Source organism: Thermobia domestica, chromosome 7, assembly GCF_964235325.1.
Source record: "Thermobia domestica chromosome 7, izTheDome1.hap1.1, whole genome shotgun sequence".
Classification (NCBI taxonomy): domain Eukaryota; kingdom Metazoa; phylum Arthropoda; class Insecta; order Zygentoma; family Lepismatidae; genus Thermobia; species Thermobia domestica.
This window is the reverse complement of record NC_137460.1, coordinates 97,570,482-97,584,329: the sequence shown is the minus strand read 5'-3', so window position 1 is coordinate 97,584,329 and position 13,848 is coordinate 97,570,482. Positions and strand designations below refer to the sequence as shown.

Genomic DNA, 13,848 nt, shown 5'->3' with positions numbered 1-13,848 from the left:
TATGTAGTAAGGAGAAAATGGGAAGGACAATCCAGCAGCAATGAATTTGAGCCATCGTGACGTTCCAAAAGTGGTGTTGACAGACCAGAATTGAGATTAGAACAGAATGAAGAAGGGTTAGGAGGGAAAGATTAACTTTTGATTGCTTTATGAGTTGTTATGAATGCAAGGAAAATAATAAGCTGCCACAGTTGGTTGCAAATCAACTGCTGGGGGGAAGAGAAAAGGATTTCAAGAAAGGAAGACGTCTGTCCTGGGAATTCGAGCGAGAAAAGGAGAGAATAGCGTGAATTGAGCATGAATAGAGCCTACGTATTCTTGAATTACATACCGTGGTATTTTAGTTTCAAAGTGAAGGTATTAGTAGGTTGAAGAAGGTTGAGTGCATTTTAAATTGCCAGATTTTTTTTCTTTTCAATTACCATTTCGTGAAAGATTTCTCAATGGATTTAAGATTTCAGGAATTGCTTGTACTTGTGACGAATTGTGAGTCTTGTTGCTCTGGCTGTGGGATATACCATTTCAGTCTCTCTTTCACTATGTTTTCTGAGTGTTATGTACTTCCACTATATAGAAATTTGGAATTAGGTGTAAAGCACCTTTTAAAGTCCATCATAGTCGGTAAAAGTGTTCTTTCTGGTATGAATTCTTGTGATCATGACTAATTGATGTGGGTTCAAACACTGATGGTTTCAAGACTCGACTTTTCGTTGCAGTTTCTCAAAATTCTGGTTTCGTTTATAATTAACCAATGAAAGTAATTCGAGATGTTCATATATTCTGGTCTCAATATATAATTCTTCGTGGGAAAGTTGAGTAGTTAGTCTATGTGAAAAATAGGGGTAATCCAAAAACCGACTGAAAAGCGGAAATTCCAATTTGCCATAATAGGGTATAGTTTACAATTGCTGATACTATTTGGAGAAGATCTTTCCCATGAACTTGATCTGTCCGTTAGAGAAAGTTGAAGGCTTGTTGTAAATTTTGGATGCTCACTTCGACTTTGCCGATCGATCTATGCGCTGATGGAAGACAATACTTAATTTTAGTTTTTAAGGCTTTCAAACATTGATTTGACTGTAGCTGTATGGGTAGAAGCTTGATCCAAATAAACAATATTTTGAGTTCCTACTGGGATAGTGATATAATTTATGAGAAATACACTAAATGTATCAACTGCGATATTGAATATCACTCTAGTTATTGCATACGATATCGAGACTTTCCATCATTATCTTTTTTCATGTGTTAATATAAGAGCTCTGGAACAAGGCCATGGATGGATGTGACTAAGCACGTAAGTTCGTCTTTTAGTATGCTCCTCGATATTAGACACAATCGAGACAATCTGAAATTTTATGTTGTAACCACGGTTTTAATTTTGAATAAAATATTTCGAACATGTTAACAAGAACATTTTTTGAAAAGTATTGCGTATTGCAGATGAGTATGCATTTATTCGAATATTGGGTTCCTTAATTGGTTCGGGATACACAGTAAATACCTATGAGTATCATTGTATATACAACAATTTTCTTTATCAGATATAAGATATTGATTTTCTTAAAATACTGTGTGTTGCACGTAGTGAATCTCGGATGTTGTGTATCTTGTAGTAGTAGACGTTTTATAATTTTCGAAAACGACTTATCTTGTTCATGAACACACTTTTCATAGATTAAACACCTGTGGTTGTGTACTGAGTAAAAATTAAAGCATAATTATTCTACGTCTAAGAAAATTTGATAATTTTAATTTATATTAATAATATTATGATCTGTAAGTCTGAAATATACCATACAATTAGCATAATGTTCAAGAAATGTAATTAAGGTTCCCCAGCTCATGATAAATCACAATATTTCAACAGGGACCTTGCACTCTGACTTCAGGCAGATATTAAAATTGAAGTTCATTACATTGTTAACTACCGTAAAGGATGACAAATGACAACCCTGACTTTTAATATTATTACTTATTTGTATCTGAATATGTTGCAGGCATTGAAAGGTGTACACTTTACAACGACCCTATAAAGTCTAGTTGTACAAGATGAAGGTACACATAGAAGGATTTCTCTCACCTGATGGGAGGTTGCTAATGTATTAAAAGTACGAGCATGCGGCCTATACTCCCTTTGATGAATATGATATCCGTGCCCTACCTTTCTCAATTGCCCTATTATCATATATATAGTTCAATTAATTACCAGTAATAAAAAATATCTAAACAATGCTGTATTGTGTCATATAATAATATATGTTAATTGCTATCGTATTATAACATTATTATAGAAATTAGTAATTTATAGAATATTGTTCTTCAATTATGGGGCATTGTTTCAAACCGAGGAAATATCGTACACCACGGACATACAAAAGACCATATCCACTTGATCTTTGAGGTGTGATAGCTGCATTCGGAACAAACTTTAACTCTGAATTCTACAAGTATGCGTCGTACCTCGTTACATTCTTTGATGGGGGTGGCATAGATGTACCAATGTTAAATATATCGACTGGTGTTTATAATGATTACACATTTGTATTCCACAATACTGCAAACCCGAATAAAATTCAGTTCTGAGGAAAAGTAAACTAATTATATTTTATCATACCGATTCGTTTCCGAGAACGGTATTTCAAATTCCATTTACATGATATTTAACCCAAGCCCTAATTCATATTATTTTCAATATTTAACTTTTCTATGAATAACCGAAAAGTTAATTAGTTCTGTGTTTATTATAATTGGTATAACAATACTTTTACCTGTCATTTATAAAAATAATTCTTCTCTTTTAATTACCATACCTATCATTATTAACTACGTTACAAGATAAATGAAAACACGTCTATTCATTAACTTTCAAATAATCAGAAGACAGTGGTGAGAGGTACATCTCTATCTACTAACATGTTTATCGAATCGATTCAGCGTCCCAAAAATTCATAGCAGACATTATTTTTTGAATCAAATTGTAAGTGGAAAACGGTTAACTTTTATATACAGTAGAAATAGTTTTCATATAGATTATATTTAAGAGTTATTTATAGGATGTCTACTAAACTCGCTGAAAGAAAACATTGTAGGCCAGTATGGTTGCCCGTGAAAAAAATAAATTGTATGCCGTAACTCTATGTAGATTGTTGGTCCCAATATTGAAAAGTAAATTGCCTGTAGCACTACCGGAAGGGCTTCCAGAGCTTTCTGGTGTATGAAACTCAACAACGAAACGTCAATATTTGCTTCATAGTTGCTTCAAGAACGAGTTGTCAATTTGGCATAAACTTCCATAGAAAATATGCATCAATAAGTTAATATTCGCTATGTAGAATTTAAAAAAAAGTATTTTAAAGGTGGTAGCTATGAACGGAAAACGAAGCCAATTTCTGCTTCTGATAATCATAAATAAGATTTTATATTCAATTTGACCATGTTATTGCAATTTCGAACCAATATTTACATTCTGTTGATATATCGGCAACATTTATCTTTTCTTCCCGGGTCTCCGAGCGTCCTGTACAGCGGTGAATATAACGAAGATCTCAACGATCAGGCGTCTTAGAGAGGGGGTATGATTATCAATTGGAGATTGATATCTTCTGTAGTGTTATGGCTCGTTTTATCCTGAAACATTAATGATTGCATTGTATAGTTAGTACGTGGTCTTGGGAGAATGTTTAAAATCTTGATATGTATATACGAATATCGAAATAGTCCAATATTCCAATCGCTATAACGCGCCAATAAAGAATCCGGTCAGTTAAAAAAGAAATGAAAATGAACCAGCCTTCATCAATAGGGCGCTGTCGGTGTGGGAAATCTGAAGATCCTTGCGTAAGATATCTAAGCTCATTCCTCCAACAACCATTGCCTTTTATTGGCTCAAACAGTGTCATATTCCACGAACCTACTATTGAATATAGTGTACAATTGGATAACTGAAATAAAATAACACATAAACACATGTATATAATTTGAGAAATAATCATTCAAGATTTCTTCATTATAAATTTTATCAAACTCCAAAAAGGAATAACAAGCAATAATTCGGAGCGAGTAATAACAAATATAATAATTTGATGTCGAATCTAAATAGGACGTGAATCTTCAAACTTCCACTTTTCAAATATTTTCTTTTCTTTTCTTTTTTTTTTTTTGTACTTTCAAATAAATAAGAATATAATCTCCTACTTATTATTAAACTTTCAGTACTTTCAATGCTAAGTAAGGTCACAATTATGTATATAACTCTCAAATGTTACTGATACAAGAAATCTGAGGGAAGGCTCCACATAACCTTATTCTTAATGCAATTTTTCCTCTTTTTCTTTCTCTACATTTTCAAAATTTAATCTAGATTTTATTAGTGTCAAATATGATTCAAACGTTACAAGTTGTCACGCCACGTAATCACACTAATGTTACACTTGGATGAATCCCTTCAAAAATTCCAACGTTAATTTCAGTTTCTATAAGACATCTCATGCAATATATATATATATAGTTCCAGGTTTGACTGCTGCAAATTCTTCTCAAGGATGGAGTTGAGATTTGGTCAAAAACGGCTGAATAACTGTCTAGATAATTTCCTTACTTAACGAATAAGCAAACCAATACCATATTGGCGGAAGCGAACTACTAAACATCCACACATTTAAGAAAAATATTCCCTAATATTGACAAGGATCACACGGAGACAAAAATTAAACTGATTCTTACCTTATAATGGTGGTGAAATACCTTTCCTTAGCAAACTGTTTCTAGTCGTCGCTCTTCTTTGGACGGAATAGTGACCTCCGTTTAACTTCTACTAAACCCCTCCATTATTCACAAACAACAATTTCCTTTCAATGGAAGTAACTACGTAATCAGGAAAAACGAAATAAAGTGGAGTGATCGATTTTTCATCGATCGATTCACAGATACACGATCCGGTAATTGGCGTGATAACCCTAAATCATTCACTTTCTTAAGCCTTTTCTTTACGAGAATCGATTATTCGTATTAGGATTCAAGTAAATCAATTCCCATTTAACAACTCCGCTTATGTGTCCACTTTCAGACACTCGCGAGAATATAACAATTCTCACTTTTATTTTTTCTTCCAATATATTCGTAATTGATAACTACAAAAGCATTGGTCTCCTTTATACACACTAAACAAAGGTTAAACGAAGAATTTAATCACACCGCAAGAACAAACGCGTGATCGTGCAGCGAAACCACGCTTCCTCATGTCACACAAGTCCCAAGCAGACATCCTCACAGTGGGGCATGCCATACGTAACCCACCGTCTGGGAATCCGCTTCGCTGCAAGGAAGAAGGAAACAGTGTTGCCGTCTGAAAATACTATTCCACATTTTTACACTTTCCGTACAATCTTTTTAATCGTTATGATTTTCTTCCTTTTTATTTCTTTTTCAAAAGATAAAAAAGTTATTTGGTCTAGGAATTAGTTCGTGCGAGTGGACAAGAGATGGCGCAACGAACGGAGCGTCCCACAGTTCTGTGTATCCACACATGTGTTGCAAACCCCTGTCATCGCGTATCGTTCGTAGTATAGGGCAGTGGATTAAAGCGTCAACAATACCAGTTTGTAGTTAAGTGAACATGGCGCAATTTGTGCCTGATAAAGTGTTTTTGCGGGGTGTCCTGCTGCAATACTTTAACATGCAGAAAAGTGCGACTGAAAGTCATCGTATTTTGGTGGAAGTGTATGGTGACAATGCTCTAGCTGAGCGAACGTGTCAGAAGTGGTTTGCACGGTTTAGGAGTGGTGATTTCGGCTTGGCAGACCAAGAACGAGCTGGACAGCCAAAAAATTTCAAGACGAAGAATTGACAGCATTGCTCGAGCAGGATTCGTGTCAAACGCAGGAACAACTTGCAGCAGCATTAGCCGTTGATCAAACAACAGTCTCCAAACGCTTGAAAGCCATGGGAATGATTCAAAAGATGTCACATTGGGTTCCACATGAATTGAAAGACAGAGACGTTGAAAGACGAAAAACCATTTGCGAATTGCTGCTTCAACGACAGAGCAGAAAGGGGTTTCTGCATCGAATTATTACGGGTGATGAGAAGTGGATCCATTACGAGAACCCTAAACGAAAAAAGGCCTGGGTGAAAACAGGTGAACCAGGTCCATCACAACCAAAACGAGATATTCACTGTGCAAAGGTTATGCTGTGCATATGGTGGGATATGAAAGGTGTGGTGTACTATGAGCTGCTGCAACCGGGTGAAACTATGAATGGAGAACGTTATCGACGACAATTAATGCGTTTGAAGCAAGCTCTGGCCAGAACACGACCAGAATGGAAGAACAGACATGATAAACTTATTGTTCAACATGATAACGCTCGCCTACATGTCGCAAAACCGGTCAAAACCTATTTAGAAAATGTCGGATGGGAAGTTTTACCCCACCCGCCGTATTCACCAGACGTTGCTCCTTTGGACTACTACTTGTTCGATTGCATGAACAACGATTTGATTGGACAGCGGTTTACTTCTTCAGAAGATATCGAAACATGGGTCTCTGACTGGATCGCTTCCAAGGATGAGGACTTCTTTCGCCACGGAATCCGTACATTGCCTGACAGATGGGCGAAAGTGGTGGCTAGCGATGGACAATATTTTTCTTAAGGTATTTATGTATTTTGTGTTTGTACTACAGCTTCAATGTGTGCGTACCAACCGCACGAATTAATTCCTAGACCAAATACAACATTTGTATAACATTTTTATAATTAATCTCTGCTTATATATTTTTGTAATAATAGTCGTCCTGACGATCGTCTTCCAAATCCAAGATTCAGGGGCGGCTTTTGTTACAATTTGCCCTGCCTTAAGGTAACAAGACAATTCTGGGAGAATCGTGATACATTCAGGATACACAGTTATAGCTAGGAATATAAAACTCTCATTATTATTTGCAAATATTAAAAATTTCTCTTTAGAAACTAGACAAATACACGATCATTTTTTATTACCCTTTTGAAATTTTCAGATCATTACTTTGACTAGACAATTAGTAATTATAATTAACATGTTAAACTTATCTCTTTTATATAAACTATCAACAAAGTTATATTTATAAGGTATTTCTAAAATATTTCTTTGAAATGTAACTTATTAAAAAGATTTGAATTTGAGCAAAGAAAAAATCACATTAAAATATACAAAAACACTATTTTGTCAGTTAATATTGAGCAATGTGTTCTGATTATGAGTTACTATCAATCTGGTTCCGTCTTTAAAAGTATTTCTTTACTTCGGAAACTTTTGCCCTTCTTTACAACTTTTGGCCATCTTCTTCATTAGATAGTAAAAGAGTGTTATTTGTAAAGAATCTCCTGATCATAAAAGGTCCGATTGACTTGTCACGGAGTGACTTAGATATAATTTCTCCTATTTACGATTTTACGTGCCTTCTAACTAAAACCCTGTCATTAATTTGAACCACAACTGATCGTTTACGTTGAATCACAAGGTTTCTCCATTTATTCCAAGTCTGCCCCATGTTGCATAAGGCATTCTGCCATATCTCCCTATCTTTTATGCCCAACGTCATCGCGCTACACGCCCTTGGTACATAACTGCGTGTGAGAGCTTTATCGCCGAAGATTTTGTGTGGCCCTCTCTCTCGTTGCTTCATCTATGTGCTACGTCACTCTGGCTGCTTCTCCCACCAAGCGAAGATTTAAGCTTGTCTCTCCATTCAAAGCAGCACACTAGTTCTTAGAATTTCTAGCAGGAGCTTGTGTTACTGTTAGACCAGTACCTCGATTTTAATGTGTTTTATACATACGGTTCTAAGGATGGGAATTATGTTGGCTGTGCCTTTGTCACCGAAGACGGTATCTCAGATTTTCAAATACATTGCCTGTCTTCACTATTTACTACTGAATTAACCACCCTAAGTTTGCCCTTGATCATGTCCTTGAGCTTTCCCTACGTCGTGTGCTGATTTGTTCCCACTCCCAGAGCGTGAATATGAGCGTTCAGAATGTCTCCAGTAAACATGCCCTCGTTCAAGACAGTCTCATGAGATGCCAACTACACCAACAGGGTTATGTCGTCGTTGTCTGGTGGATGCCGGGTCATGCCTTCAATCGGGCAAACGAATGTGCTGATACAGCTGTCAAGAAAATCGCCTTGGCAGAGGTTGCATTGGAGCATAGTCTTCCTTGCTCTGATCTCCATAACAATTTGTATATCTTAATGCGCTCTCCATGGCAAGCGGTTTGGGATCAGGCAATTGACAATAAGCTTCACGCATTGCAGGCACTATTACGAGAGTGGCATACCTCCTCTCACTGTAGTCGTCTAGATGAAGTGCTTCTGACGTATTTGTGTATCGGATACTCTAATTTGACTCATACTTATTTGCTGCCTGGCATTATCCGCGAGTGTTGTGAAGAATGTTTTGTACCACTGAGTATTCAGCACAATTTTGTTGAATGTCCTGAATACACAGATCTCAGAAAACGTCACGGGTTCCCATGTACCCTTACCCGTGCATTGGAGCACAATGTTAGCGTTGTTAGGCGTGTACTATGATTTCTTAGTGACACATATGTCTCTTACCTTCTCTGAGCCATTTGGTGTGTTGTCGTTTTTCTATTGCTGCTGCGTTTTATCCTTTTCCTACCATTTTATTATTTTTTCGTTAATGTCGTTGTTATAATATTTTTCGATTTATTCGTTCTCTTATTTCCTTTCTATTATTTACTATTGCAGCGCTTTTTTAGATTGTTTTGGTTTTTCTTGCTTTTAACTGTTGTTTACCGTGTCCAGCAGTCATGTATATCGTGACAAAGACACATACTCACGCTGCCGACGTCCCAATCAACCCCCAATTAATCACTCAATCAAGTTTTGAGATAATAGAAACGACAGGAATTTGAGAGACAAACCTCTCTTTTGGGTGCACTTTTACTATACAGATTTCCCGACCGCAAATTATTGTTATTAGAGGGAGAATAAAAAATGTGACATCGGTATTTATTTTATGCTGACAAGACGCGTGAGAGGTTGGGGAACCTTTGAATGATGACATGAATGTTCCGGTCAATTAAGAGCAAAGAATGCAGGAAATCTATCAGGAGCAAGGAGAAATGTTGCAAGAAATATAGGGACACTTCTTCCGACTAACTTAATATTATTATTACGATAGAAGAGATTGTAACGATGGGTAAATTTCCTGTCATTCTCAACAAATCGATTATAATTTTTAACATGAAATATACTCTGACTATTGCAAGTGTAACAGATAGAGATACAATCACATGATCTGTAGTCGGATGCCAGGACACACTGCAATTTAGGCATTAATTTTAGTAAACTCTGTTGTAAATTTTCCAAGGTTTCGAAAATGTGAGTTAAAGTGGGGACAGTGGATCTCTCCTTAGAAGCTTGTGATTTATGTGTGAAACTGCTTTTTGCAACTTTTTAAAAATTTCCTATGAGAGAACGAGTAGAACGCGACGGCAGGGATGCGCCATTTACGTCTTCCATAAAGCACGAATGATATGATTAGTCGTTATCTCATAATCGAATGAAAGCTTCAGAATCAGAAGGAGAAACCAAGTTACGAAATCATTTTAAGTTTAGCAATTCTCTTTAAATTAAGGATCAAGTTTTATACTCCAACTTCAATTGTGTTTTTTCTTTGAAACTGTGATAATTGTTTTCTAAAAATATAATTATTTCAGTAAGCATGGAAATAGTTGATGCTGATAAATCAAAGTCTATCTAAATAAAGAATAATTAGAGCATAGGTTATAAATTCACAATGCTGGAGTTCAGTCAATTAATCATGTTTTTGTACCAGTAGCTTGATGTCATATACTTTGAATTACACACTTTCATTTCTTCATTTGCTTCTTCACAGTTTTGCAAAAACAATCAAAATTACCTTGTGTAGTTTAAAAACTTCAGTAATTACCAAATACAAGGCAGAATAATCTCCATCCATGATTATTACGTTTACTTACCATGCAGAGTCGTTTCCGTTCGTTCCAAGAAAATGAAATTTATAATACACGCATAGATTCGAGTTGAATTGTCCAATTTTATTACATTGTTTTTAAAAAATCAGTGATCCATTTAGAATTCAGATAGAATTTAAGAAAAATTATAACTAAACGTATACACTTTTTACCTACATTAAAGTAGTTATATGTATTAAAATGTATTTCGTTTGCTATGGTCGATATCGAATATTACGCGATTCATTTTGTGTGCGTCGAGGTTTCAAGACCTCCATTTGTGTTGACATTGAGATCATTGTTTTGATCAATATACGTGACTTTATTAAACTCTGGTGAAGACAATGAGCAGCGGTAAATGATAGAGCTACGTAACCTAAGTAGGGAAGCCCGTCAAGCTTGTTCTGAACGTTTAGTAATTATCTATCACTTTTTGTTAATAACACTTCAATTGGTCACACAAGAAGCCACATGTACTAGACTCAAACTCCCAATATATGTAAAGAAAACAAATATAGTGCAAAACACGTATTAACATTTCTTGCGTGGAGCAACAAATCACAAGCTATCTCAGAGAACTAGGATGACACAAGGGAAGCGTGAAATCTACTTTCAAGGTAAATGAAACTGTGCATGTGATATGGACACGACAATGTTGTAGCTTCTACTACGTATTCCATTTAAAGATTTAAAAGAATATGGCATACAAAATCACATAGTGTTCTAAACAAGTTATACTTAAATCCACACAAACATAAACCTTAAGGCAACAAGGAAAGTGTACATGCATGGGGTAAGGAATTAAGAATACTATATGGAAGAAATAAAATAAAATGCAGAAGGTAAAATCTATAGGATGAAGAGGCTTAACGTTTGGTTAGAGGAAAAAGGAAAACTAGAAAAAAACTCAGTCAGTTTGCACAATGGGAAATGTAGGAATCGGCAGGAATAGGCTCATAAAATCTCAGAGATCTTATCAGCACGTTGTAACTATCTGTGAAAGTGCTGAAAGTGAAAGGAAAATCACAAGTCACTTTCATCATGTGGTAAGTGTTGGAGCGATTTTGTCGTACAAAACTTAAAAAAAACACGAATGTACTTCGTTAATTGCAGAGTCGATAAATTCGTAAGTATTAATTTTCCTCGAATTTCTAGTTTTAGGGCAGATTGATACTTGTTCGGAAGATAATAATGAGAGAAGTAGACACACTTTAAATGCATATGAAAATGTTGTATAGACAAATGCTTGTACATAGGCATATACAGGCAAATGGTTGTGAAATACTAAAATGAGATTCACCTATATAGTCTTATAAGAAAGTTTCGCAAACGCTACTTTAGAAAAAATGAACAAGAAAAAGAAAAATATTACCCATCTCTAACTTAATTTGAATCTAAACTTCATTAAGTAGTCAAAATTGACGACTTGATGTCACTTGTGTGCAAATCTTTATCTAAAAGTACTTCATTATTTGAAGAAACTGGTACTCACTTGACTGGCTCTTAAATCACTAAGTTCAATATTTAGTGCCAAAATTCATAGGATCAGTAGATGGTACATCAGGGCTTAGCTTATTTATAATCATTGGGATTTCTCTTGTTGTCGAACAGTTGGCTACAACTAAGCAAAATTATTGCCCAACCGACTTTCGACGACTTGCTAATCCCCACACGGGACCTGCGTTATCTTTGATACATTCCAATTACGTGGTACCGCTTAATATCTTCCTGTGTCAATGACTTTTGATTTTGTTCCCCTGGGATTGTGTTTTCGTAAGGGATTACACAATGCTAGATTCCCTTTCATGTCCTGATCACCGATCAAGGAAATTTATTTCTCATTTATAAAAGATGCTAAAATGATCTCAGATTTAATTTGTTATAGGTGATATGTTTTCGCTTCTTTTAAAGGAAAGCGTGATTTAAATCCAAGCACACAATACGAATATTATCAGTTGCGCAATGCCACTGTCAATGAAGAATTTTATTACACATAAAGACGTGATAGATACCATTACAATTAATCATTCATGTTATTTTACTTTTTAAATGATGCCAGGATAAAAAAGGTAAATAATTGTCCATTCTTTCTGATAGTGTACGAATCACTCCGGTACGAGTGTCTATGTAAGTATAAACTAATAATTTATATTTCTAAGTGATGATCATGCATTCGTTGGCTGCCATTCATTTTAGCGCTATCAGCTATTATAAAACAAACTAAATAGTTTACGATAATTGACTGTAGCATGTAACATGGAAAACTGCTAGCTGCGAAATATATTGCCGGGTCATGTTGTAAACTCCGAGGAGCGAGAAAAGACAAACAGTAAGAAGCATATTAATTTCATTGTCTGTTCATGTTTGAATTTTCGTGTTACACTTAACGTATTCTGTGTGTATCATAATATAAAATTGTCCATTTGTCGAGTGTGTATGAGGTCTCAACATTCCCATTTTATTAAATTAAAACATAATAGAGGTTGATCAAGTATATGCGATTTAATAAATATTTTTTACAGTATCTTCTGTCAATTTTTCTCAATATGGCATATATGTGATAACATTTATATGTGTACTTTCAGAATTGGCGAGGATGAACCTCTAAAAGGAGGAGAATACCATCTACATGGTTCCGTAATCACTCGCTCCAGGGTTAGAACAAAAATGAGGGTTCTCCGCGATTTGACAGATATTACAGGTAAACACTTTATTCATTAGAGAAAAATAAAACATAAATTTGAGGATACTATTGGACCTGAGGATAGTCAAGGTATACTTGTGTATTCATATAAATATACCTAGGTAATATTCATTAGTAGTAGCAAACTAACTGTAACGGTACAAGTTCAATTAAGATTGTAATAGAGAAAAAAAACTTTTTTTAAAGATGGCAACATATGTTGCTTATATATATGCCTATTTCTTCTATCTGTAGCTAACTTTAAATATTTTACTGTATATTAAATAGGGTTAGCAACATTAATCAGTACAGTATAAAAATCAATAATCAAATCGAATAATCAATTCAGAACATAGAAAGAAAGTGCAAAATCTACTTGTATTAATATCATTTAAAAAAGCGGTATAAAATATATTATTGAATACTGAGGCAAAACGTACACTCCGCAGCAAAAAAACTGCAACATGAGCATGTAAGTTTATTGTGAAAATACAAAGTATCTTGCTCCAAAATAAGTGTGCAGGATATAACGCTTAGGTTTCTCCGGTGTGATTCGTGTCACATAGACGTTATGTTGATTCCCTGGGCTGTTAGGCGTAGTTTCACAATGCGCCGATGCGTTAGATTTAATCATGCAAAAAACCGAAGGCGCCGGTTAGAAACCCACACAAAAATAATTTAAAAGTTTTATACTTAAGACCGTTGCACGCTAAAGAGACTAGTTGATAAGATGATTGACCAAAAACACAGTAGAGTTCTGCCAATCAATATAAATGAAATTCCATTTTTATTATATAAGATATAATATTTTAATGACCACCTTAGCGCAGAAAGTTCAAACATTACACAATCTTTCGCAATAACACTGAAAGCCATACAAGTTCTCGAATGGTTCTTTCCCCATTAGAACTACTAGAAAACATTCGCGTTCTACCAATCTCGTTTTAACTTCTCAAAGTTCATATCCTATTTACAGTATTAAATTGAACAAAATATAAGGTATATATGTTGCATACCAGTACTCCATTTTAGCAAACCAAATCGGAAATTTTGATTTTGTAGCCACATGGAATGAATGAAATGACTACACTAAATTTCGCAGATATCAGGCGCGAAGCTTCCAAAACTTTTAGAACAAAGAAGGCTAAAATTAAGGAACTTGAA

The 13,848-nt window shown here is 35.1% G+C and overlaps 1 protein-coding gene across 1 annotated transcript in view; it reads left to right on the top strand.

The window, feature by feature from the left end:
- LOC145689265 (uncharacterized) overlaps nucleotides 1-12,722 on the top strand; it is a 50,218-nt gene extending 37,496 nt beyond the window's left edge. The window contains exon 5 of the mRNA XM_081763401.1: nucleotides 12,587-12,722. Coding sequence (XP_081619527.1) covers nucleotides 12,587-12,722 — 136 coding nt within the window. The remainder of the gene's footprint in view (nucleotides 1-12,586) is intronic.
- Nucleotides 12,723-13,848: the final 1,126 nt, after the last annotated feature.